The sequence below is a fragment of the Erinaceus europaeus genome, chromosome 2, assembly GCF_950295315.1.
Source record: "Erinaceus europaeus chromosome 2, mEriEur2.1, whole genome shotgun sequence".
NCBI classification, from domain to species: domain Eukaryota; kingdom Metazoa; phylum Chordata; class Mammalia; order Eulipotyphla; family Erinaceidae; genus Erinaceus; species Erinaceus europaeus.
Genome location: NC_080163.1, coordinates 196810813 through 196837586, shown reverse-complemented (window position 1 = coordinate 196837586; position 26774 = coordinate 196810813). Strand labels below are relative to the sequence as shown.

The following is a 26774-nucleotide window of genomic DNA, read 5'->3' as shown; positions in this document are numbered from 1 at the left end:
TGAGGCGGGATTCCAGTTCCCAGAAATGGTCGGGGCGCGGCTGTAGAAGTCTGAGATTGGGGCATCGCCGGGTTGTGAAAAACCGATCTGGGGGCCGTAGTGTGTTCGGGGTAGCTGGCTTGGGAAAGGCCACCTTGGCGGTGAAATGACCCTGAAAATGGGATAGGTGCCCGCCCCCGGGGACACCCTCCTAAATGCCTGCTGTCCTCGTATCCCCCGCCTCCCCCTCCCTCGCATTTATTTTCTGGGGGGCAAGCGCCTCTCCCCCCTCACTTGTTTGGGGCGAGGGACATAGCACCACTGTATAACACATCAGGCTTTCATGCTTCAGGCTCCAGAGGCCGTAGGTTCAGTCCCCAGCCGCATTTACAGCTGGGCAGTGCTGTGCTCTCTGTCTCTCTTGTAAAATAAATAACTCCTTTTAAAAAGTTTTATTTATTAGGAAAGAGAGAAAGGACCACAGTGCTGCTCGACTCTGGTATGAGGCAGTGCTGGGGATTGAACTTGCAGACTCTGGGACTTCACCATGCAATTCGATGCTCTAACAGGCTGAGTTCCCTAGCCCAAAAATTTCTCCTTTGATCCTCAAGGCAGATCTTAAGAACCTCTCTTTTATGAAATTAATAAATCTTTTTTCCCCCCTAACCAGAGCATTGGTCAGCGCTGGCATATGGTGGTGTGGTGGATTGAACTGGGACTTCAGGGCCTCAGGCATTTGCGTAAATATTTTGCTATCCACCCCAGCCTCAAAATAAATCTTAACAGGTTCTATTGTTTGTTTTTATTTAAACTAAAATGGTATAAGTTTTCTCTCTCTTTAGCTGAGTTCCTTTTCACTGAGATCTGAATCTCCATCCTCCCCTTCATCTCCTGACTGTTTTGTGGTTAGTTGAGCCCCAACCACACTGACCTTTTCACCTTCAACAACTCAAACTGGCCCACATCTCAGGGCCTTAGCATAGCCCACCCCCACCCCACCCCACTCCCATACCATTAGGAGTCGACTTCTGGTCTTTAGGAGGCTGTCCTCTCAGGAGGCATTCTCCCCTACCAAAAAAAAAAAACCTTCCTAAGGGAAAATTAATCCTTTGCTCCCTACATACTCTACATCATTCTCCCACACTTATTAATTTATTTATTTTTCTCTAGAGGATGTTTCACTATCAAGCACATTCCAAGCCATAGCGCAGTGGGTGGTGCAAAGCGCAAGGACCGGGTAAGGATCCCGGTTTGAGGCCGGCCCCCCCCCCCCCCCCCCCCCCCCCCCCCCCCCCCGGCTTCCTACCTGCAGGGAGGTCGCTTCACAGGTGGTGAAGCAGGTCTGCAGGTGTCTGTCTTTCTCTCCCCCTCTCTGTGTTCCCCTCCTCTCTCCATTTCTCTCTGTCCTATCCAACAACAACATCAGTGGCAACAACAGTAATGACTACAACAACAATAAAACAATAAGGGCAACAAGAGGGGTAAAATATATATAGCCTTCAGGAGCAGTGGATTTGTGGTGCAGGCACTGAGCCCCAGAAATAACCCTGGAGGAAAAAAAAAAAAGAAAGAAAGAAAAAGAAAAACATAGGAAAATACACCATGACTTGCCCGACTGCCCAGCATTTCTCATTCAGTCCTCACAGCAATTCTTAAGAGGCGGGACTGTTGTTTTCCATCTTGCAGGAGATGAAACCAGAGCTGGACATAGTAAATGACTCACATAGATTGTATTGTAAGCCAAAGCTGGGATCTGAGGCCAAGAGGTCTAACTCTGGAGTCCACGTTCTTAACGTTTCCTGCTCCACCGCCCCTAGTGTAGACACCAGTAACTTTCCTCCGTGAAAGCAAGGCTGCATCAGCGTACAGGACTCACACTCAAGATTTATTCACCGCAGACGCTGGGAAGGGCTACAGAGAAATCCATGAAGGCATATAGAGACACAGGAAGACAATGTCAGAAGATACTCAAATGACCTCTTCCTGGCAGCCTTGTAAAGTCCCAGGTCCTGCAGACTGAGCTGCTGATTCAGGTCAGGGATCACAAGGGACAAACTGAGCACCAAGTTGTCTGCCTTTCCTCCTGCTCACTTGCTTTGTCGTTTTGTGTGCCGTTCTAGTCAGACATTAAAGCATTCGGAATAGACCCTTTTAAACTATCTTTTAGGGCTGGGGAGACAGCATAATGGGGATGCAAAAAGCCCTTCATGCCTGAGGCTCTGAGGTCCCCGGTTCAATCCCCAGCATCACCATCAGCCAGAACTGAGCAGTGTTCTAATAAAGAAGAAACAGCATGCAAAAGAGACTCATGCCTGAGCACCAAAGTCCTAGGTACAATCCCAGGTACACACCGCCATAAGCCAGAGCTGAGCAGTGCTCTGGTTAAAAAAAAAAAAAAGAAAGAAAGAAAGAAAGAAAGAAAAGAAAAAGAGAAAAGAAAAGAAATAGCACAGTGGTTCTGCAAAGAGACTCCCATGCCTGAGGCTCTGAGGTCCCAGGTTCAATACCCTGCACCACCCATTAGCTAGAGTTGAGCAGTTCTCGGCTAAAAACATAAAAAATAAAAGAATAAAGACAAAAACCCACTAGTGTATTGAATCAGTAGCTAACAAGCCTTGTCCATGCTCCAGTGCACACGCCTTTTCCTTTTCCTTTTCCCTTTGTTTATCTGATTCTCCACCCAGTTTCTACATGATAAATTGTCACCATGAGAACAATTTTGGGGTCCTGTGAGTCACTGAGGCTGAGGGTGGCTTTGTTTACACCTTGCTGTGGTGTACTCACTAAGTAGCTTTTGCTTGGGGCTGACGGAATAGCTCACTCGGCTAGTGCGCTGCTTTGCTATGCGCACGACCCAGGTTCAGACTCGGCCCCCAGTGCACTGAAGGAGACTGTGGTGCTGTTGGGGTTGATGTGGCAGTAAATGTCAGCGTCGGTTTCTGGATTCACCAGCATCTGTTTCACAAAAGGGAACAGTGACTTCCATTTTCTTTTCTTTCTTTTCCCTTTTCTTCCACCTCCCCTCCCTCCCTCCTCCTTCCTTCCTCTCTTTTCTTCTTTTCTTTCTTTCTTTCTTTCTTTTCTTTCTTCCTGTCATCCTTCTCTCCTCCCTCTCCCTTTCTTTTTTCCTTCCTTCATTCCTTCCTTTTTCTCTTTCTTTCTCTCTTTTCATCAGCATTATTGCTGGGGCCCCATGCTCTTGCATGATTCCACTGCTCCCAGTGGACTCTTATTTATTTTATACTTTTTCAGGTAGAGGGTGAGAAGCAGAGAGGGAGAGAGAAATAAAGAATGAGACAGTGAGATGAGTCAACACAGCACTGTGCCACCACTTATGAAGCTTCTACTATGCAAGTGCTTCCATGTGGTGGCCTGGGGCTTGAACCTGAGTCCTCAAGTGTGGTATGGTATGCACTCTACCAGGGGAGCCATCCCCCAGCCCCAGGTGAGTTCCATTTTTTAAAAAATATTTACTTATTTATTCCCTTTTGTTGCCCTTGTTGTTTTATTGCTGTAGTTATTATTGTTGTCATTGTTGTTGGATAGGACAGAGAGAAATGGAGAGAGGAGGGGAAGACAGAGAGGGGGAGAGAAAGACAGACACCTGCAGACCTGCTTCACCGCCTGTGAAGCGACTCCCCTGCAGGTGGGGAGCCGGGGGCCCAAACCCGGATCCTTTCACTGGTTTTTGAGCTTTGTGCCACATGCACTTAACCCGCTGCGCTACCACCCGACTCCCCTAAGAAGACTCTCTTAAAAAATGTTTTAAGTTCATTTATGTATGTATGTTAGGATAGAAACAGAGAAATTTAGAGGGGAAGGAGGGAATGGAGGAGATAGAAAGAGAGACATATGCAGACCTGCATGAAGCTTTCCCCTAGCAGGGACTAACTAGAACCACCAGCTGGCTCCCCTAAAGACTCTTGAGCAAGAAGGAAAGGCAACCCGGGAGTGTTCTCGAGGACAGAAGACTCAGAGATACCTCATAGTCAGACTCTGTGTTTCCTTGTGGAGGGACGGGGTCTGGTGCTGGCAGCACAGGCTTGGGCAGCGGCCTCAGGGGGGTGTGGGGTTGATCCCCACGGGATACTGAGGGCAGATCCTTCTGCAAGTGAACAGAGAGACCAGTTAGGGCCGGGGAGGGGGTGGTGGCACAGACTGCCTTAGAATTCCAGTGCTTGGGGCTGAGCAGACGGGTCAATGTGAGAGCACAGGACTTTCAGGCCTGAGGCTCTAGAGGCTGCAGGTTCAATCCTCGGTAGTGCCAAACGCCAAAGCTGAGCAGTGCTCCAGCCCCTCCCCCCCTCTCTCTTACGCACACATGCACAGGTACACACACCCGGAATCACAGGATTGGGAAAGTGTTAACTTAAACAAAGGGATTGGCCCAATTCTGACAAAGTCTCAGAGGCAGGAGTAGAGTTAGGACTCAGGGCTCTGCTCCTGGATCAGATTTCTTTTTTCTTTTCTTTTCTTTCCCCTTCCCTTCCCTTCTTTCCTTCCTCTTTCTTTTTTTTTTCTTTTTCTTTTTTTCCTCCACCAGGGTTATTGCTGGGGCTTGGTGCCTACACTGCAAATCCACCACTCCAGGCAGCTATTCTTGATGATGATGATGATGATGTATTTAATAGAAAAGAGAGGAATTTGGGGGAGAGATATAGGAAGAGAGCAAGATAGACACCTGCAGACCTGTTTTGCTGCTTGTGAAGCTTTCCCCCCTGCAGGTGGGCCGAGGTCCTTGCACATGATCATGTGTGCACTCAACCAGGTGTGCCACTGTCCAGCGCCTCCTCCTTTTATTTTTAAGCTTTTTTCTTTTTATTATTATTATTTATTTATTTATTTTCCTTTTTGTTGCCCTTGTTGTTTAACATTGTTGTGGTTATTAATGTCGTTGTTGGATAGGACAGAGAGAAATGGAGAGAGGAGGGGAAGACAGAGAGGAGGAGAGAAAGACAGACACCTGCAGACCTGCTTCACCGCCTGTGAAGCGACACCCCTGCTGTCGTATGCTTTACATTCGTTTGTCCTAGCCCTCCCCCCGCCAAGAGAATTGGATCAGTCCTGTTAATTTCGCGGGCCTGCTTGGCCCCGCCCCAAGGAACCCTGAGAGAGGGTTCCTGAGTCTGAGAGTTCCTGAGTGCCAGAGTTCAAGAGTGACAGAGTTCCTGAGTTCTAGAGTTTCAGGGTGACAGAGTAAGAGAGAGTTCCAGTGTGCCAGAGTTTCAGAGGGCTCTCAAGTACGAGAGTTCCAGAGTGCCAGAGTTGGAGAGTTCCTGAGTTCCAGAGTAAGAGAGAGAGTGCTTGTGCCGCCGCAAAGAGACAGCAGAGTTCTGTTTGTTGATTAGTTTGTCTTAGTTTATGAATCGTTGTTCCTGAATAAAGAAATACAGCTTCCCTGCCCAGCCGTTGTCTCCGCGTCTCTGTTACCCGCCCATGAAGCTAGACCCACTGGCCAGAGCCTCCGAAATTTTAACAACACCCTGCAGGTGGGGAGCCGGGGGCTCGAACTGGGATCCTTACGCAGGTCCTGGCGATTTGTGCCACATGCGCTTAACCCGCTGCGCCACCGCCCGACTCCCAAGCTTTTTTCTTTTCCAATTTATTATTTCTTTGTTTGTGGATAGAGACAGAGAAATTAAGAGGGAAGGTGAAAAGGGAGAGGAGAGGGAGAAATATTTCCCCCCTGCAGGTGAGGGCCACCTGAATGTGGGTCCTTGAATATGGTTACATGTATGTTCTACTGGGTGTACCCCACCCCACTCCTACTTTTTTTTTAATTAATTAATTTATTTCCCTTTAGCTGCCCTTGTTGTTTTATTGCTGTAGTTATTGTTGTTATTGTTATTGATGTCGCTGTTGTTGGATAGGGCAGAGAGAAATGGAGAGAGGAGGGGAAGACAGAGAGGGGGAGAGAAAGAGAGACACCTACAGACCTGCTTCACCGCCTGTGAAGGGACTCCCCTGCAGGTGGGGAGCCGGGGGCTCGAACCAGGATCCTTAAGCTGGTCCTTCTGCTTTGCACCACGTGCGGTTAACCCACTGCGCCACTGCCCGGCTCCCCCACCCCACCCCTTTTTATCTGTGTAGCCAGAGACAGGCAAAGAGAGAGAGAGAGACCACAGTACAAAGCCTGCTTCAGTACAGTGGGGGCTGGGCTTGAACCCAGGCTGCATACATGAGCTCTTTCACCAGCCTTCAGAGCTCTTTTCTTTCCCCAAACATGCAAGACCAGTGCCACCTCACCTTCATCCAATTTCAAGCCCCAGGGAGATGGAAGCAACACAGTGTCCTGGAATCTGACCCAGTGTCCTGTGAAACCTTGGACCCTTTTCTGCCCACACCCAGCCCTCTGATACATAATAAAGCTTTAGCTGAGCAGGGTTTTCCAGATATGGCCAGTGGAAAGACCTCAGCCTGCATCTCCCCCCACCCCCCGCCAACCTTCTTTAATCACCTCGTGGCAGGTGTGGGGCAGGACCGACCTACCTCATACAAGTGTTCTGAGGTGTCTGGTGGTGGATCCTGGTGGGGTTGAGGGAAAAGAAAGCCGTGGTGATGTCATAGGTCTCAGGATCGGGGCCACTCCCAGGAATTCTCAGAAAGACTTTCAGGCTCCGAGTCCCAGAGAAGTTCACGGCTAGGTCTTTTTATTCTATTTTATTTGTTTTGGATAGAGACAGAGAAATTAAAAAGGAAGGGAGAGAGAGAGAGAGAGAGAGAGAGAGAGAGAGACCTGCAGCACTGCTTCACCAGTTGTGAACCTTTGCCCCATGTGGATGGGGACCAGGGACTTGAACCTGGGTCCTTGCATATTGCAGCATGTGCTCTCTGCCAGCTGTGCCACCATCTGGCTCCTGAAGGCTAAGTCTCATCATACTGGAAAGCAAGGAGGTGACAGCTAGCGGTGGAGAAACTGAAACTGGAGGCAGAGCTGAGCAGCCCAGCGAAGGCAGGGAGGAGGCGTCTGAGTGGGCATGGGGCATTCTCAGAGAACTGCCTGAACTCCAGAAGTGAGATGAGAACAGCTCTATCAGTTTGGGGAAGGAACACAGTCAGGGAGCGGGGAGGATCCCTTTGGGTCATCACTCACCTTTCTGAATCGGGTCTGTCTTGGAGGGTCAGTCATGTTGGCATACGTGGGTCTGGGCAAGTCTAGAGAAATGGATGCCAGGCCAGGGCTGGGGTTAGAAAGAGAGAGGTAGAATGGGGCTGCTTCCCAGGCCACTCTGCTCCACTCAGATAGAAGCCTTCTTTCCTATTTTTCCTCTCTCTCACTAGTGATTTAATATTGATTTACAAAATTATGAGATAACAGGGGTATAATTCCACACCTCTCCCACCACCAGAGTTCTGTGTCTCCCGTTACTTCCACTGGCAACTTCAGTAGTTCTCCGAAGGTCACAGATATAGGTTGGCTATTATTTCTATAATTATCCAGACTTGTATCTGTTTGCTCCCCCTTTCCCCCTGTGGTCTTACTTTCTATTCCTTTTGAAGTCATACCTACACCTATTACTATTTCCAAATGCCCTTCCTTTTTTTCTCTTCTCTCTCCAAGTCTTGGGGTCCTGATGGAGTTGGCGTTCAAAGCCCTTTGGTCATCTTTCCCTAATATTTCTCCCACTCTAGGAGGATAGACCAAAATTCTTTCTATTTTTTATTTTTATCATCTTTATTTGTTTATTGGATAGAAACAGCTAGGAATCAAGAGAGAAGGGGTGATAGAAAAAGGAGAAAGACAGAGAGAAACCTGCAGCACTGCTTTACCATGAGCAAAGCTTTCCCCCTGTAGGTGGGGGCTCGAATCCAGTCCTTGGGCATTGTAACATGTGCACTCAGCCATGTGCACCACCAACCAAAATTCTTTTTTTTTTTTTTTGCCTCCAGGGTATTTACTGGGACTTGGTGCGTGTACCACGAATCCACAGCTGCTGGAGGCTATTTTTTCCCTTTTGTTTCCCTTGTTGTTTTAACATTGTTGTGGTTATTGATGTCATCATTGTTGTTGGCTAGGACGGAGAGAAATGGAGAGAGGAGGGGAAGACAGAGAGGGGGAGAGAAAGACAGACCCCTGCAGACCTGCTTCACCGCCTGTGAATCGACTCCCCTGCAGGTGGGGAGCCAGGGCTCGAATGGGAGGGATCCTTACACTTCGCACCACATGCACTTAACCCATTGTACTACCACTTGACCCTCCCCAAATTCTTTATGGAGTGCAGAAGATGGGAGTTCTGATTCCTGTATCTTACCTTTCCTTCCTTCCTTCCTTCCTTCCTTCCTTCCTTCCTTCCTTCCTTCCTCTCTCTCTTTCTTTGTTCTTTCTTGGATAGAGACAGAGAGAAATCAAGAGGGGAGAGGGAGATAGAAAGACAGAGACATCTGCAGCACTGCTTCACCGCTCAAGAAGCTTCTCTACATTTAGGACTGGAGGCTTGAACCCCGCTCCTTGTGCAGTGTAACATAGGCATTCAATTGGTGTGCCACTGCTCAGCTCCCATATTTTTCATTTTGTTGGATAGAGATAGAAATAGAGAGGGATAGACACCTGCAGATCTGCTTCACTGCCCGTGAAGCTTCTCTCCTGCAGGTGGGGACGGGGGCTTGAACCTGGGTCCTTGCACATGGTAACATGTGCACTCTACCAAGTGCAGCTCCACTACCCTCCCAGCCGCAGTCTCCTCCATCATTCAGACGGGGATGCTGAGCACCACATGAGCACCATGGAGTTACTTACTGAAGCTGGGCTCCACGGGGCGCTCTTCCACGGAGGGGGATGTCACGTCCTTGCTGACAGAACTCTCTGGTGGCTTCCTTGAGGCCCTGGAAGTTCAAAGCCCTCGTTCGTCCTTCTGCACCTCCAGCCCAGGCCTGGCCCTGCAGGCCCCCACCCGAAGGCCCCCACCCACAGGTCCCTCTCCAAGGCTCTGCCCACACGCCACGCCCACCTGGGCCAGCGACATCCTCCCCCTCCCCATGACTCCACCCAGTATCACCACCTGGCTTTTCTGAAGTGGAGGAAGATGCCCAACCCGGCGACTAGGGAAATGAAGCCCAAGATCCCGATGACGATGCCAGCGATGGCCCCTGCAGACAGCGCCGGCTCAGGGGGTTCTGGGGGGGGGGCGAGAAGAGGGAGAGAGAGACAGTGAGTGAGTGAGGCAGGAACCAGGTGGGACACTGCTGGGAATAACCAATGAAAGGATCCTAGAAATGACTGCGCACAGAAAACAGCTTTGAGCCCGTAACTGAGACGTGCAGTTATGAAGGTAGTGAGCTGTGCCCTCCGGCCTAGTGCCTGTGGCCTGAATTCAGCAAGGCAGGGGTCCGCGTTGTTTGTCGGAGAAAGGAAGGGCTGTGGTAAAAGCCCCTGCAGACAAGAGTCTGACCTAAACCTTCTGGGGTTAACCCTGCCTCGCTAAGCAAAGGGTCAGGATAGCTGGGTATGTGGGACTGACGGCTCCCGCCTGCAGGAGGGGTGCTTCCAAAGCAGTGAAGCAGGTCTGTGGATGTCTCTCTCTCTCTCTCTATCTCCCCTTCGCTCAATTTCTCTCTGTCTTATCAAATAAAAAGGGAAAAAATGGCCACCAGGCACAGTGGGTAAGCCTGGAGACAAAAAAAAAAAAAGTATTGTTAAAAATATTTATTTAGTCCCTTTTGTTGCCCTTGTTATTTTATTGTTGTAGTTATTGTAGTTGTTGTTGTTGTTGGATGGGATCGTGAGAAATGGAGAGAGGAGGGGAAGACAGAGAGGAAGGGAGAAAGATAGACACCTGCAGACCTGCTTCACCGTCTGTGAAGCAGGTGGGGAGCCGGGAGCTCGAATCAGGATCCTTACACCGGTCCTTGCACTTTGCTCCACATGTGCTTAACCCACTGCACTACTGCCTGGCTCTCAAAAAAAAGTATTTAAAAAAATATTTAGTTATTATTTTTAATTTGACATGACTAAGAGAAATTGAGTGGAAAGGGGGAGATGGAAAAGGGGAGATAGAATAGTTGTAGAGAAGACGGTTGGCCCATGTCTACAACTTTAGGGGAACGTTGGTGGACTGCAGTGGAAAGAGTGAAGACTCAGAACTCTGGTGATGGGAATGGTGTGGATTCAAACCCCTGTCAACATGTCAACATGTCAAACACACATTTAAATGTAAAAAAAATAAACTCAATCATTTATGTACAAACAAACAAACAAAAAAGAGAATGGGAGATAGACAGACAGACAAAGACTTGCAGCACTGCTTCACCACTCATGAAGCTTCTCCCCAGCAGGTGGGGATTGGGGGCTTGAACCTGGGTCCTTGTTCGCTCAAGTGGATGCATGCACCACCACCCAGCTCCAAGACAAATATTTTAAAAATATATAGTTACAGCCATGGAAAGTGACTGGCAGATGTTGATGTGGTGAGGATGCTGCTAATTCTGACCAAGGAAGACCTTCCAGAGGAGAGGACTTTGCCAGTCAGAAGCCAGGCTGTCACCAAGTGAACCACCTTTGAGCCCTGGGGCCCTGGGACCATGGAGTCTGAGTTTCATTTCCTCCTGGGCAGGCTCTGGGGTGGCCCTCACTGCCTGGGAGTGCCGCAGAGACGAGGGCAGTCAGGATGGTGGCATGTGGCGGGCATTCATGGCTCAGCTCATGATTGTTTTATCATGGACCTTGGACTGCTTCGTCCTTCCTGCTCCTGCTCCTGCTCCTGCTCCTGCTCCTGCTCCTGCTCCTGCCCAGATGTTTCTCAAAGGCCTGAAGTCCTGCCTGGGTCAGGCCTACAAGGGAGGGGCTCTACCTAGGGAGTGGGGAGACACGGAGTTTCCCAGGATGCCAATGGGGCTCTTGGCTACATTCTCAACCGCCTTCATTTTTCTTCTTTCTTCACAGTCAGGATTCTGTGCTTGTGAGGTATCACTGCTCTGGGGCTGCTCTTTTCATTCAGATTCACACACACACACACACACACACAGGGAGAGAGAGAGAGAGAGAGGGAGAGAGAGAGAGCGAGAGAAACAGACAGGTGGAAGATACCACATCACCAGAGCTTCCCCCAGTGCCATGGCACTCCCATATGGTGCCAGGGCTCAAACCTAGGCAGAATTTGTGGCTATGCATGTGCCCTAGCCCAGTGAGTTGTTTATCCAGCCTTTTCTTTCATTGCCACCAGGGTTATTGCTGGGGCTTAGAGGGATGTTGTTCAGAGCGAAGGAGGCCACTGGGGAAGCCACATGGGGCTTCCTCACTGGACGTCCAGGAGCACTACTCCTGAGATAGCCTGCCTAGCTCCATGCCCTCCCACCTGTGCAGCAGTGACAGCTGTTCAGGTCCACTGGGAAGGAGCTGGCAGCCAGGTGGGCCGGGAAATGTTTGCCCTGGGCTGTGGGCTCTGAAAGAAATAATTGCATTTGCTTCACAAACACAGCTGGCCAGGCAGTCCCAGTGGAATATGACACCAGCTAATTAATCTTCAGATGGACAGACAGCATGACAGCTCTGTAAACAACAGTCATGCCTGAAGCCCTCAGGTCCCAGCTAGAGAGCTAAGTAGTGCTCTGGGAGGGAAGGGAGGAAGGAAAAGAAAGGGAAAGAGAAGGAGGAAGAAAAGAAAAGAGAAGAGAAGAAAAGAGAAGAAAAAAGGTAGGCTAATAAGAAATCCGACTGACAGGTAGGGAAACTAAGGCTCAGGATCGACTCAGTGCTGACCTTGGATAACATCTGCTGTGCAACTCAGGCATCCAAGTTCGACATCCTCGAGGAAACACTCACGAAAGACATGTCTCTGATATCTGATTACTGTAAAAAATGGCGACTAATCCCTAGCACTGCAAAAACGGTATCATCTGTTTTCCATCTACACCATGCCTCGGCCTCGCGTGAGCTTAATGTGCAGCTTGGCGATACGAGAATCCGGCATGAAGCCCAGCCAGTCTATCTTGGCGTTACTCTCGATCGCACTCTGTCATTTCACAAACATCTCATAAAAACTGCAGCAAAGGTGGGCGCGAGGAATCACATCATTGCAAGACTGGCCAGCTCCTCATGGGGCGCGAGCGCTCCCACACTACGATCATCATCTCTGGCATTCTGCTATTCCACTGCAGAATACTGTGCCCCAGGATGGTTCCGTAGCCCCCATGTCCACTTGGTCGATTCCAAATTATATTCCTCCATGAGGATCATTTCTGGAACCATCCGTTCCACCCCGGTTCCATGGCTGCCAGTTCTTAGCAACATCACCCCGCCAGATATTCGTCTGAATGCAGCATCATCTAAGTTCATTTCCCACGTCTACGCTCGACCAGACCTGCCAATATACGCGGATATCTTCGCCCACCCTGTCCAACGCTTGACGTCTCGTCACCCAATCTGGTCCCCTATGCCTACACTGAACTTCTCTGTTCCAGACTCTTGGAAAGAGAGTTGGCAGTCAGCTGAGGTAAAGAACAAACACCTCATCACAGACCCCTGCAAGCGTCAACCTGGCTTTGACCTAGCACGTTATGATTGGGCCCTCCTCAATCACTATCGAACAGGCCATGGCCGGTGCGCCGCTATGCTCCATCGCTGGGGAGCCAGAGACGACCCGAACTGCCCCTGCGGCTCCAGACAGACTATGACCCACATAGTCAACGACTGCCACCTCTCCAGATTCAAAGGAGGTCTCGAAACTTTACATCAGGCTCAACCTGACGCTGTTGACTGGCTACGGAAGAAGAGCAAACGCTAGAAGAAGGCCTGCAGGCCTGAACGCTGTGGGCGGGGCTTCCAGGGCTCTGACCACGCCCCGGACACGGCCCGCGGTCCCTCGGGACTCACCTGTCACCCAGAGTCTCACGAAGGTCTGCGCTGTGCGGTGCGCCAAGGAGTTGTTGACCGTGCAGTTGTAGATGCCCTGGTGGTCCCAGGTCAGCGCCGGGATGGCCAGCTGCTGCCCCAGGTGCTCCCAGGGGGCACCCTCAAAGGTCCAGCGGTACTGGGGGGCTGGCAGGGTGTCGTCAGCACGACAGTGCAGGATCAGGCTGGAGTTGAGCGGCCCCGATATGCTGTTTGTCGCTACCCAGGGCTCCAGGTTGCTGCTGATCTGCACAAGGCTGGGGCCATCTGTGCCATGTGCAGAGGCCCATTCAGACAGGGAGGCCTAGAGAGCTCCCCCCAGTGCTATGGCACTCCCAACTTGGTGCCTGGGGCTGGAACTTGAGCCACACATACATGGATGGCAAGGCAGGCGTCCTACTCCATGGCCCAGGGGGGAGTTGGAGGTGTGGGGGTGAAGGTCTTGGGGGGGGTCTTTATTTTCCCAGTGTCTAGACAAGCTCGACACTGGGTGGGTTCCCATCAACCAGGGAATAAAGGGTAGAAGGAGGGGCCAGGTGGTGGTGTACCTAGTTGAACACACACATGACAGTACACAGTGACCTGTGTTTTGCTCCTGCTCCCCACCTGCAGGGGGAAGCTTCACAAATGATGAAGCAGGTCTGTAGGTGTCTCTCTCCCTCTTGTCTCAATTTCTGTCTCCATAAAAAAAAAACAAAAACAAAAAAAAAACAGGGCTGGGGAGGCAGCATAATGATTCTGCAAAAAAAACTTCCATGACTGAGCCACCAAATGCCCCAGGTTCCATCCCCAGCATACCATAAGCCAGACCTGAGCAGTGCTCTGGTATTTTTCTCTCTCCTTCTCCCTCCCCCTCTCCCTCTCCCTCTCCCTCTCCTTCTCCCCCCTTCTCTCTCTCACACACATTAAAACAATAAATACATAAAAGGAACTGGGCAGTGGTGCACCTGCTTAAGTGCATACATCACTGTGCACAAGGGCCCGGGTTCAAGCCCCTGTTCCCCACCTGTAGGGGGAACACTTCACAAGTGGTGAAGCAGGGCTACAGCCCTCTCTCTCTCTCTCTCTCCTCCTCCTCCTCCTCCTCCTCCCCTTTCAATTTCTCTCTGTCTTATCAAATAAAAATAGGGGGTAAAAATGGTCTCTCGGAGTGGTGTGTTCCTAGTGCCAGTACCAGGCTCAGGCAATGAAATAACCCTGGTAGTTTTGTCATAAAAATAAATAACACGGACTGGGGAGACAGCATAATGGTTATGCAAAGAGCCTTCCTTGCCTGAGACTTTGAGGTCCCAGGTTCTGTCCCCAGCAATATGCCAGAGCTGAGCAGTGCTCTAGTAAAAAAATAATAATAATAAATCAAAAATAAATAATGAAATGCCGGAAGGGAGCTTCAAGTGAGGGGGTGCTGGTAGGAGCAGGAGCGGTGGTCAGGCCAGGGGACACTCACAGTTGATGACCAGGCTGACGGGGTCGCTGACCTCCCAGCCGCCCGCGTCCCAGACCTCGCACTGGTAGGGTCCTGTGTCGTTGCGCAGGAGGACCTGGATGGACAGGGTCCGGTTGTCGGCCAGCAGCTTCAGGCGCTCGCTGGGCAGGAGGAGCTGGCTGCCGTCTATGTACCAGTGGACCCCGGCCCGCTGGTGGGGGGTCTGGCAGTGCAGGTTCACAAAGACATTGTTCTCCGCCAGGTTGCTGCTCGGGGCCACCACGTGGGGCTTGGTCAGTCTTTCTGGAAAGAGACAGGCGTGCAGGCTCAGGGTCCATGGGTGTCTGGGGCGGGGGGCGTGTACACACACACACACACAGACACGTGTCCTTTGTATGTGAAAGTCTTTTTTTAAATTTCTTTATTGGGGAATTAATGTTTGACATTCGACAGTAAATGCAATAGTTTGTACATGCGTCCCATTCCCCAGTTTGTATGTGACTGTCTTGTGTGAGTGCGCATGGCAGTCTTTTATTTTTATGCGTAAACGTTGCTGTGCTTCATTATGGAGAGAGAGAAGTAGGATGGAGATGGGGGGGAATTATGGAGAGAGAGAAAGGAGTAGGAGGAGGTAAGGAGAGAGAGACATCTGCAGGAAACTAGTACGCTCTATCTGTTAGGACAGAGACAGAAGTAGGATGAGGTAAGGAGAGAGAGGCATCTGCAGGAAACTAGTACGCTCTGTCTGTTAGGACAGAGACACCTACAGCACTGCTTCCCTGCTTGTGAAGCTTCCCCCCTGCAGGTGGGGACAGACCAGGGGCTTGAACCCAGGTCCTTGTGCATGGTAATATGTTCACTTTAGTGGCTGTCCCACCACATGGCCCCTCACGTGGATAGACACAGAAAGAATGAGAGGGAAGGGGGACGGTGGGGGCTAGAGGGGGTGTTGCAGCACTGTCTGTAGAGCAGGTGGAGACTGGGGGCTTGAACTCGGGTCCTTGTACACTGTAAGGAATGCACGTAACCAACCAGCTGCACCACCACCCAGCTCCCTCATTTAAGGTTGTCGTATGCTTTACATTGGTTTGTTCTAGCCCTCCCCCCGCCAAGAGAATTGGATCAGTCCTATTAATTTCGCGGGCCTGCTTGGCCCCGCCCCAAGGAACCCCGGGAAAGGGTTCCTGAGTTCGAGAGTGACAGAGTTCCTGAATTCCTGAGTTCGAGAGTAAGGGAGAGGGTTCCTGAGTTCGAGAGTAAAAGAAAGAGTGCTTGCGCCGCCAAAAGGAGACAGCAGAGTTCTGTTTGGTGATTAGTTTGTCTTAGTTTATGAATCGTTGTTCCTGAATAAAGAAATACAGCTTCCCTGCCCAGCCGTTGTCTCCGCGTCTCTGTTACCCACCTTGAAGCTAGCCCGGCCGGCAAGAGCCTCCGAAATTTTAACAACATAAGGTTTTCTTAATTTAATTTTTTTCCCCCTTCAGGCTACTGAGCCTGAAAGCAACATGAGCTTTGACGGGCTGGGGAGGAAAGCATTTCTCTTTCTTCTTTCAACAAGCTTACTTTAGAGAGACAGAGAAGGAGGACCACCACGGGACTGCTCCACTAACCCTGGAGCTTCCCTAGCGCCGTTTATGATGTTCCTCACGGTGCAGGGGCTCGAAGCCAGGCCCCTGCAGTGATAAAATGTGCATCCTCTCCCGGCCCCCCGATTCCTGTCTCCACATGAATGGCTCTGCGTGTCTGTGTGTGGGGTGCGTTTAAATGCTGTGTATCTATGATAACATGCAGAGAGAACCAACCAACACCCCCCTCCCCAGGGGAGGCAAAGCAGAGCTTCACTTCTAAAGAGAAAAGCAAGGGTTGTCTTCTTCTTCATTGAGAAATGCAGCTGAGGGGGCAGGCAGTGATGCATCTGGTTCAGTGCACATATTACTATAGACAAGGACCTGGGTTTGAGAGCCCCTGCTCCCCACCTGCTGGGGGGAATCTTCACGAGTGGTGAAGCAAGTCTGCAGGTGTCTTTCTTTTTCTCCTTCTCTTTATCTCCATGTCCTCTCTCAATTTTCTCTATCTTATCAAATAAAAATTAGAAAGAGAGAGAAAGAGAAAGAGAAAAAAAAAAAAGGAAAAAATGGCCAGCAGTACCAGTGGTTTTGTAATGTTGGCAGTGAGCCCCAGTAATAACCTCAGTGGTAAGAAGGAGAAGGAGGAGGAGAAGGAGGATGAGGAGGGGGAGGGGGAGGAAGAGAAGGAGGAGAAAAAAGAGGAAGAGAAGGAGGAAGAGAAGGAGGAGGAGGAGGAGGAAGAGAAGGAAGAGAAGAAAGGGGAGGAGGGGAAGGGAGAGAAGGAAGAGGAGGTAGAGGAGGAGAAGGAGGGGGGAGGGAGAGAGGGAGGAGAAGGAAAAGAAAAAGGAGGAGGAAGAGTAAAAAGAGGAGGAGGAGGAGAAGAAGGAAGAGAAGGGGTAGGAAGGGAAGCAGAACGCAGTTGGCAGCAATCCTTCCTTTCCTTCCCGCTCATAGAGGGCTTCCTACTGCTGTAACCAAGTGGCCTTGGTTAGCGGCCTTAGGATCTGTTACTTCTTCATTTTATATTATGTTATGTTATTTTATTGTCTCCAGGGTTATTGCTGGGCTCGGTGCCTGCACCATGAATCCACTGCTCCTGGAGGCCATTTCCCCCCCTTTTGTTGCCCTTGTTGTTGTAGCCTTGTTGTGGCTATTATTGTTGTTGTTGATGTCCTTCGTTGTTGGATAGGACAGAGAGAAATGGAGAGAGGAGGGGAAGACAGAGAGGGGGAGAGAAAGACAGACACCTGCAGACCTGCTCACTGCCTGTGAAGCCACTCCCCTGCAGGTGGGGAGCCCGGGGCTCGAACCCAGATCCTTACGCCGGTCCATTAATGCTTTGCGCCGGGCGCGATTAACCTGCTGCGCTACCGCCCGAACCCCAGGATCTGTTACTTCTGCCCGACTGTCTGCTGATAACCCAGACAAGTTGTACTCACTGATAAAGAAAGAAAGAAAGAAAGAAAGAAAGAAAGAAAGAAAGAAAGAAAGAAAGAAAGAAAGAAAAGGAAAGAAAGAAAGAAAGAAAGAAAGAAAGAAAGAAAGAAAGAAAGAAAGAAAGAAAGAAAGAAAGAAAGAATCAACCTGTTCAGCTTGTCGCTGTGAGTTCCTATGGGAAAGCGGATAACTGTATAAAGGGCCAGCGCCTTTGTGCGGGGCCCCAGTTTCTTTTGTGGATGCGAGTGCCCCTGGATCTGAAGGGTAATAAACCCGGCTTCCTGCATTAGAGTCTTGGTGCGCCCCTCTCGGTGCCTGGAAGCCCGTAACACCTCCACTTTCAGAGCAAATCCGGGTGGGGAGGGTCACAGAGAGCTATGGAGATGGGGCAGGCCCCGCCCAAGTTTAGGGACCCACCTCGAGTCACATGGACAGTCCCACTCCTCCATTCCCCCCTCAAACCCAGGTCTCTGGGCGTCACCCTGATTCTTGCAGAAGCAGGAGAAGACGGAGGAGACACTCACCCAGGACTCGGATCTGCAGGGCGCCCAGGCGCAGCAGCTGGGTGGCGCTGTTGTTCACCAGGCACCTGTAGGTGCCCCCCTGCTGCAGGGACACGTTGGAGAGATGGAGGGTGTGGTTGTAGGATGGCAGGATGTGGCCGCTGGGCAGGTACCACATGTAGAGGGGAGACGGGCACGACTTTGTGTCAGCGGACAGGGCCACCGTGGAGCCCTCCAGCACCTCCATCACGTTCTCGCCAAGCGTGCCCGAATCCAGGTGGAATTCAATGGGGTCCGGGCCATCTGGGGGTGGGGAGCAGGACACCAGCAGTGAGAACCGCCGCAGCCACTGCTCTCTTTTACACCATAAGAGAGAATCACGTTCGAGCTATTAAACCCGCTGAGGGCTGAGAGCGGAGCTCACCTGGTAAGGGGTGGGCATCATTCTATGCACGGCCCAGTGACACATGGCAGTGTCCGGGCACCAGGGGAAGCTCTGGTATCTCTCCCCTTCCCCCTTTTTTATCAGAGCATTTCTGAGCTCTGGCTTATGGTGGTGCTGGGGACTGGACCTAGGACTTTGGAGCCTCAGGCATGAGAACCTCTTTGCATAACCATTATGCTATTTACTCCATGGTCCCCCTTCAATAAAAGGAATAAAAAAAAAAAGGGTGGGCTAGGCAGTGGCGTACCTGGTTAAGCACACACATTACAGTGCTCAAGGAACCAGGTTCAAGCCCCTGGTCCCCAGCTGCAGGGGAGTCGCTTCACAGGCGGTGAGCCGGTCTGCAGGTGTCTGTCTTTCTCTCCCCCTCTCTGTCTTCCTCTCCTCTCTCCATTTCTCTCTGTCCTATCCAGCAACAACGACATCAGTAACAATGATAATAATGACCACAACAATGGTAAAAACAACCAGGGTAACAAAAGGGAAAAAATGGCCTCCAGGAGCAGTGGATTCGTGGTGTAGACACTGAGCACCGGCAATAACCCTGGAGGCAAAAATAACAATAATAAAAAAAGGATCAAATATCTACAGGTCAAGGAATCCCATTTTAGAGACACCACACTGGCTTTCCAGTATAACTTGTCTGGAGCATCAAACAGTCATATATGGACACCATGCGCAGACAACTCCGCGTTTAGAGATTTTGTTTGTGCGGCTGGGATTCACTGGGGCTCTGCACCTGCATGATTCCACCCCTTCCAGGGGACTCCTCCCCCCACCAATAAAGAGTGGGAGACAAAGAGAGACAGAGTCCCCACAGCACTGCTCCACCACTTGGCAAATTTCTCCTTCGTGTGCTGCTCCCATGAGGTGGCAGGAGGGCTGGCACCCAGGTGCTTGTGCGTGGGACTATGTGTGTACTTCCCAGGGCCAGGGAAGCTAGTGCCTGACCTTTGGTGCTTTTTAATTGATTTTTTTTTTTTTAGATAGAGACAAAGAAGGAAGGGGGAAATAGAGAGAGACAGAGAGACACCTACAGCACTGTCAGCACTTGTGAAATTTTCCCCTGCATGTGGGGTGGGGGCTTGAATCTGGGTTGGTATGGAACATTGCAATATGTGTGCTCTACCAGGTGTGCCACCACCTAGCCCTTCCTTAGCTGCTTTTAAAAATATCTATTGGGGAGTCGGGCAGTAGCGCAGCAGGTTAAGCTCAGGTAGCGCAAAGCGCAAGGACCGGCGTAAGGATCCCGGTTCGAGTCCCCGGCTCCTCACCTGCAGGGGAGTCGCTTCCCAGGCGGTGAAGCAGGTCTGCAGGTGTCTGTCTTTCTCTCCCCTTCTCTGTCTTCCCCTCCTCTCTCTATTTCTCTCTGTCCTATCTAACAACGACAACAACTGCAATAACTACAACAATAAAACAACAAGGGCAACAAAAGGGAATAAATAAATAAATAGTAAAAAAAAGATTAAAGAATATATATCTATTAATGGGTGCCAGGTGAGAGAGAAGCAGAGTGTTACTCAGGCACCTGTGATATGAAGCTCAGCCTCCTGCGTGATGGTCCGACACTTGACCCACTGTGCCACCTTCTGGGTTGCACCGACTGTTTTGCGTATTTATTTATATTTAACCAGATTACTGCTCAGCTCTGGCTACTGGTGGAACTGGGAATTGAACTTGGGACCTCTCCAATGCCAGTCCTGTGCACCACCACAGTGCCAGGTGGTGTTTCAAGTTGTGAGACAGCAGCCTGGGAGGTGGCACAGTGGATAAAGCATTGGACACTCAAAACCTGAGGCCCTGAGTTTGATCCCTTGCATTACATGTGCCAGAGGAATGATCTGGTGTTTTCTTTCTCTCTCTTGTTAATAAATAAATGCTTTAAGAAACAAGGGTAGTAGGGGGAGATATAAGGTGAAACTTGGACTGGGAGTAGTGCATTACAACATAGCAAAGGAATCTGGGAAGGAAGGAGAGAGATGGGGTGAAGGGGCTCTGGGGGATGAGGACCTAGGTTGGGGAGCAAGCGTCTCAGCTGTACTGTGAACCCTTAACCTCATAATAAAGCATGTGTGCAGACACACACACTCTTGTAGGTGGCACCCTGAAAAAAACATTGGACTCTCAAGAATGAGGTCCCTAGTTCAATGCCTGGCAACCCATGTACTAGAATGACGCTCTGCTTCTCCTCCTCCCTCTCTCTCCCTCTCTCCCTCTCTCCCTCTCTCTCTCTCTCTCTCTCTTAAGTGAATAAAATCTTGAAGGGGGGGCTGGGCAGTGTTGCACCCAACTGAGTGTATGTATTGCAATGCCCAAGGATCTGGGTTCACTTCCTGGTTTCCGGGGGGGGGGGGGGTGTGTTGGGAGCTTCACAAGTGGTGCAGTAGTGTCTCTCTGTTTCTCCTTCCCCTTCCCCCTCCCCTCTCAATTTCTTTCTGTCTCTATCCAATTAATAAAGAAAAAAAATTTTTTAAAGAAGTTAAGGGAATTCTGGAATTCTGTGCAATTTAGAATGATATTGCATCTAAAAAAAAAAAAAGGAAAGTGGTGCAGCAAAATCCGATCGCTGAGGCATTGGCGAGAAACGGAAGGGACCCACAGCTGACGTTCAGGAAGCCAACGTTGCTCTGTATGGACTGGACCCCGTCCCCGATTTCACACTGGTAGCTGCCGGTGTCCTCCCGCTGGACCACGAGGATGCTGAGTATCCTGCGGTTCTCTGACAGCTGCATGCGCTCGTGGGGCACCAGTGAGTGGTTGTTGAAGATCCAACTGACAGTCACGTTGGCCTCGGCGGTGAAGCACTGGCAGGTCACCTGCTCCCTCAGCTCTGTGGGGTTGCTGGGACTGACGGTGATGGTGGGAGTGGCCAGCGCCTCTGCAGGGGGAGAGAGAGGGTGGGGTGGAGGCAGGCTGGAGGGTGGAGGGAGGCCCGGAGCCATGGGGCGATGGACCTGGGCTGGAGAGACAGCAGAGTGGTTCTGCGAAGACTCTCATGCTTATGCCTGGAGTTCTGAGGTGCCAGGTTCAGTCCCCAGCAGCAACATCAGCCAGAGTTGAGCAGTGCTCTGGCATTTCTCTCTCTCTCTCTCTCTTTGTATTTCTCTCATTAAACTAAATAAATAATATTTCAAAGGGAGGGGCTGGGGGGATAGCATATAGTTCTGCAAAAAGACTCTTATGCCTGAGACTCTGAACCACCTGCACCACCATAAGCCAGAGCTGAGTCATGCTCTGCCATATCTCTGCCCACCCCTCACCCCGAAAGAAAATAAAATATCAATATGCCCCTTGACTAAACAAGCAGATAAAATAGAAAATTCAGGCTCATAACTGGAATGCTAACGGCCCCCTTAAAACAATCTTTTTAAAAAGAGAATTTATTTATTTATATCTCACCAGATAGTATAATAGTGATGCAAAAACAAATCAACAAAAAACTTTCATGCCTGAGGCACAAAAGGTCCCAAGTTCAATCCCCAGAACCACCATAAGCAAGAGCTGAGCAGTGTCCTGGTAATAAATAAATAAATAAATAAATAAATAAACAAACAAAAGGTGGGAGGAGCAGTGGCATACCTGGTTGAGTGCACATAGTACCATGCACAATGGCCTGGGTTCGAGCCCCTGCTCCCCACCTGCAGGAAGGAATCTTCCCAAGTGGTGAAGCAGGTCTGCAGGTGTTTCTCTGTCTCTCTCTCTCCCTCTCTATCTACTTCTCTCTTTTCACTTTCTCTGTCCTATCAGAGAGAGAGAGAAAGAAAGAAAAGAAAGGAAGGAAGGAAGGAAGGAAGAAGGAAGGAAGGAAGGAAGGAAGGAAAGAAAGAAAGAAAGAAAGAAAGAAAGAAAGAAAGAAAGAAAGAAAGAAAGATTGGCCATCAGGAGCAGTGGAATTGTCTTGTAGGTAAGATAACCCTGGTGGGAAGAAAATAATAATGGGGGAGTCGGGCTGTAGCGCAGAGGGTTAAGCGCACGTGGTACAAAGCGCAGGGACCGGCATAAGGATCCCGGTTCAAGCCCCCAGCTCCCCACCTGCAGGGGAGTCGCTTCACAGGTGGTGAAGCAGGTCTGCAGGTGTCTGTCTTTCTCTCCCCTCTCTGTCTTCCCCTCCTCTCTCCATTTCTCTCTGTCCTATCCAACAATGATGACATCAATAACAACAATAACTACAACAATAAAACAACAAAGGCAACAAAAGGGAATAAATAAATATATTAAAAAATGGAATTTATTTATTAATGAGAAAGAGAATGAGAGCATCACTCTGGCACACTGAGCAACATCATATATATATATATATATATATCTGTATATATATATATATATACACATACACATACACACACACATATATATATATACACATACACACACACATATATATATACACATACACACACACATATATATATATACACATACACACATATATATATACTTGTTATTGATTTAATAGTGGTTATTTTATAAGATTTAATAATATAATTACAAGTGATTTAATAATTACTAGATTATAAGATAGTAGGGTATAATACCACATGACTTCCACCACTAAATCTCTGTGATCCCACCCCCAATGGTAATCACTAGAGTTCTCCCAAGATCATAGTTATAAACTGAAAAGAAAAATACATATATATGTATTACAATTTTTTTTTTTGCTTCCAGGGTTATTGCCGGGGCTCAGTGCCTGCACTACAAATCCACTGCTCCTGGAGGCCATCTTTTTCCCATTGTTGTTGTTGCTGTTGTTGTTGGATAGGACAGAGAGAAATCAATGGAGGAGGGGAAGATAGAGAGGGGGAGAGAAAGATAGACACCTGCAGACCGGCTTCACTACCTGTGAAGCGACTCCCCTGCAGGTGGGGAGCTGGGGCTCGAACTGGGATCCTTGTGTGGGTCCCTGCGCTTTGTGCTATGTGTGCTTAACCCGGCCCCCACATACATACTTTTTCTTTTTCAAGTTCGTGTGTTTCAATTCTCTATCTTGTCTTTCACTTCCTTTAAAAAATGTTTAAAATTATCTTTATTTATTCAATAGAGACATCCAGAAATATAGAGGAAGGGGAGATAGAGGGAGAGAGATAGACACCTGCAGCCCTGCTTCACCACTAGGGGAAGGCCTAGGGGCTTGAACCCAGGTCCTTGAGTATTGTCACGTGAGCTTAACCAAGTGCGCCACCACCCAGCCCCATGCACTTCCTGACTAACTTTATTAATAGAAGTATTGCCACGCCCATCCTTTTAGTTCCATAGGGCATGTCATGGTCTTTTTTTTTTTTAACTGCTGAGTAGTACTCCGTTGTGTATATGTCTCGGTGTGTGTGTGTGTGTGTGTGTGTGTGTGTGTGTGTGTGTGTATGTCTATAAGTCTCAAATGAGTGATTTTTATTGCATTGTTAAAGGCCTCTCCCTCCCAGCTCTAAGTACTCCTCACAGGGTGACATCCCTCTTACTTGAGGCACTGTCCGGTGGGTTGGCATCGAGGGCAGCAGCCAGCAGAGTCCATGATGTCAGCAGTGAGGCTGGTAGGGGAGAGGGGAGGCCGTCAGGGGAAGAGGGATGTCCAGTCCTGCCTCCCCCACCCTCGGCATGACCATGGCGTTCCAGCCCTAGGAGGAAGCTTTAGTGCTCTGGCATCTCTCCCTCTGTCTCTGCCTCTTGCTTTGCTATCTGAGAAAGTCAACTTGGAGTGGTGAAACCACAGTAAACAAAAAAGTTTTGTTTGCACAAATATACAGTTTATTTCTTTTTAATTAAAATTTCATTTGTTCATTTGCTGGATAGAAATAGAGAGAAATTGACAGTGAAAGGGGAGATACAGAGAGACATCTGGAGTACTTGCTTCACTGCTCCTTAAGCTTCACTTCTGTGGGTGGGAATTAGGGGCTTGACCCTGGGTCCTTGCACAAGGTAAGATGTGTAGTCAACAGAGTGAGCCACCACCTGCCCCTCCACCTCCGCTTATTTTTTAAAATATTTATTTACTTATTCCCTTTTGTTGCCCTTGCTGTTTTACTGTTGTAGTCATTATTGATGTTGTTGTTGTTGTTGTATAGGACAGAGAGAAATAGAGAGAGGAGAGGAAGACAAGAGAGGGGGAGAGAAAGATAGACACCTGCAGACCTGCTTCACCACCTGTGAAGCGACTCCCCTGCAGGTGGGGAGCCAGGGGCTCGAACCGGGATCCTTACACTGTTCCTGGTGCTTTGAGCCACCACGCTTAACCCGCTGCACTACAGCCTGACTCCCCATCTCCGCTTTTTAAGAAGCTACTTGAACCTGGTCAGCCTGCCCTTCAAGACTATATATACTTGGATGACCTGGGAGGTGGCTTAGTGGGTAAAGCACGGGGTTCTCAAAGCATGAGGACCTGAATTCAGTCCCTGACAGCACATATGCTAGAAGTGCTCTGGTTCTCTCGCCTTGATCTTGTTTATAAATACATTGATCTTTAAAATAATAAAGACTGTGCTTGGAATGGCAAGAAAGCTCGCCCGGACAGTGCCCTTGCTTTGCCATACAAGTGACCCGAGTTCCAGCCCAGCCGCCACTGCAAAGGAGGACGCTTTGGTGCAGGGAGTGTCCTTCCTCCATCTATTGTGTCTATCTGAGAAAGTTCACCTGGAGAAGTGAAGTACCCATGAAGATTAAAAAAAGAGAGGAGGAAGAGGAGAGAAAGAGGAGAAGAGGACGAGGAGGAGGAGGAGAAGACAAAGATGAAGACTAAGATGAAGAAGAATGGGAGGAGGAGGAGGAGGGGACGAGGAGGTGGAGGAGGGCAGAGGCATACCTGACTGAATGCACATGTAGCCATGCTCGAGGACCCCGGTTCAACTCCCCACCTGCAGAGGGGAAGCTTCACAAGCAGTGAAGCAGGTCTGCAGTAGTCTCTCTCCCTATCTCCTCTTTTTCTTTCAGTTTCTCTCTGTCTTTATTAAAAAAAAAAAAAAAAAGGCTGCCAAGAGTCATGGTGGATTTGTTGTGTAGGCCCTGAGCACTATTAGTTACCCCAGTAGGAATGTAGAAGAAGAGGAGGGTGGTGCAGTGGATACAGCACTGGACTCTCAAGCATCAGGTCTCAAGTTCAACCCCCAGCATCCCCTTTGCCAGAGTGAGGCTTTGGTTCTCTCTTTGTCCTCCTCTCCCCCCACTCCATTAATAAGTAAAATGAATAAATATTTAAAAAAAAAAAAAACAGAGAGGGTAGGGCCACAGGTCAGAGACCAACTGCCTGGGTTTGAATCCCAGTGCTGCCATTTATCTGGGCAAGTGATAGCCTGTCTCCCATCTGTGAAATGGGGTGATCACAGCTTGAGCTTCACATAAGTGTTCTTGGTCAGCAAAGAAGCCGGGGGCTGGGAGACAGATGACCCAGTAGAGAGTGCTTTAAGCCTGGGCCTCACACCCCAACACCACATGGGAGGATCACAACACGTGAGGGAGCTCCACAGATGGTATAGTGTGGTCTCTCCTTCTTTCTCCCTCCCTGAAGGAGAAGGAATTAACAAGTCAACCTGGGAACAAGCAGTGTGATCCATGTGGAGCCCCAGAAGTGAAAATAAACAAACAAGCAAAAGTTGGGGTCTGGGTGGTGGCACACACATATTACCATGCACAAGGACCCAGGTTCAAGCCCCTGGTCCCCACCTGCAGGGGGAAGCTTCACTGAGTGATGAGACAGTGCTGTAGGCCTCTCTGTCTCTCTCTTCCTCTATAACTCTCCTTCCCTCTTAATTTCTCTCTGTTCTATTAAAAGTTTTTTTAAAAAATAATAATCATAAATGAAGTAATGAGTGGGAGACAATGAGAGAGAGGGGCAGAAGACAGAGAACAAGAGAGACACCTGCCTCACCGCTCCACTGCTTTCAAAGCTTCCCCTCAGGAGGTGGGGACCAGGGACTTGAGACCAGGTCTTTGCATCTGGTTATTCAGTGCACCATTACCTGACATTTGCATGTCTTAGGTTTTCTTTCTCTCCTCCTCCTTTTTAAAAAATGTTTTATTTATTTATTCATGAGAGGGATAGGAGGAGAGAAAGAACCAGCCATCACTCTGGTACATGTGCTGCCAGGGATCGAACTCAGGACCTCATGCTTGAAAGTTCAATGATTTATACACTGAGAAACCTCCTGGACCACACTCTTCCTCCTTCTTTTTAAGATCTGTTTTATTTCTGGTCTTGCTATGTTTTCCCAGAATACTTCACAGCTAGCCCTGGCTTCTGGTGGTGCTGAGGATTGAACCTGCGACCTCAGAGCCTCAAGCAAGCATGGAAGTTTTTGTTGTTTAACCATTATACCATCTCCCCAGCCCTGGTCCTCTATTTCTTTCTGTGCCTCTGTCTCTCTTTCAAAGACATAGATACAAACACACACACACACACACACACACACACACACACACACACACACACCCATCTGCAGGGCACTGACCTGAGAGCAGGATTCCCAACCACGTCTGGCCCTGAAGGTCAGTAGGCCCCATGGGTCCTGGCCCCCGACTTCTGTGGGTCCAGATGTCTGTCTGCCTCCTGGCTTGCACGCACGGACACCAGTGTCACTCCAGCTCTGTTGTGCTCCCGTTGTCC

The 26774-nt window shown here is 49.5% G+C and overlaps 1 protein-coding gene across 1 annotated transcript; it reads right to left on the bottom strand.

Annotated features, from left to right (window-relative positions):
- Positions 1-1851: 1851 nt before the first annotated feature.
- On the bottom strand, positions 1852-26774 carry CEACAM20 (CEA cell adhesion molecule 20). Its single transcript, XM_060172345.1, has 12 exons — positions 26620-26774; positions 23641-23709; positions 20784-21062; positions 17761-18042; positions 14253-14534; positions 12788-13072; positions 8979-9093; positions 8717-8802; positions 7073-7134; positions 6469-6504; positions 3962-4084; positions 1852-2934 (listed from the first exon to the last, which is right to left on the bottom strand). The coding sequence occupies exons 1-12, from the start codon at positions 26669-26671 to the stop codon at positions 2821-2823; spliced, it is 1785 nt and encodes a 594-aa protein (XP_060028328.1). The 5' UTR covers positions 26672-26774; the 3' UTR covers positions 1852-2820.

Excerpts from the sequence above, each read along its gene's own strand:
- CEACAM20 (XM_060172345.1), bottom strand. The coding sequence starts at position 26,671 with ATGGGGCCTACTGACCTTCAGGGCCAGACGTGGTTGGGAATCCTGCTC. Across the intron at positions 23,710-26,619 it reads GTTGGGAATCCTGCTCTCAG|CCTCACTGCTGACATCATGG; the intron begins GTCAGTGCCCTG and ends CTCCCCTACCAG. Across the intron at positions 18,043-20,783 it reads TGGCTTCCTGAACGTCAGCT|ATGGCCCGGACCCCATTGAA; the intron begins GTGGGTCCCTTC and ends CCCCACCCCCAG.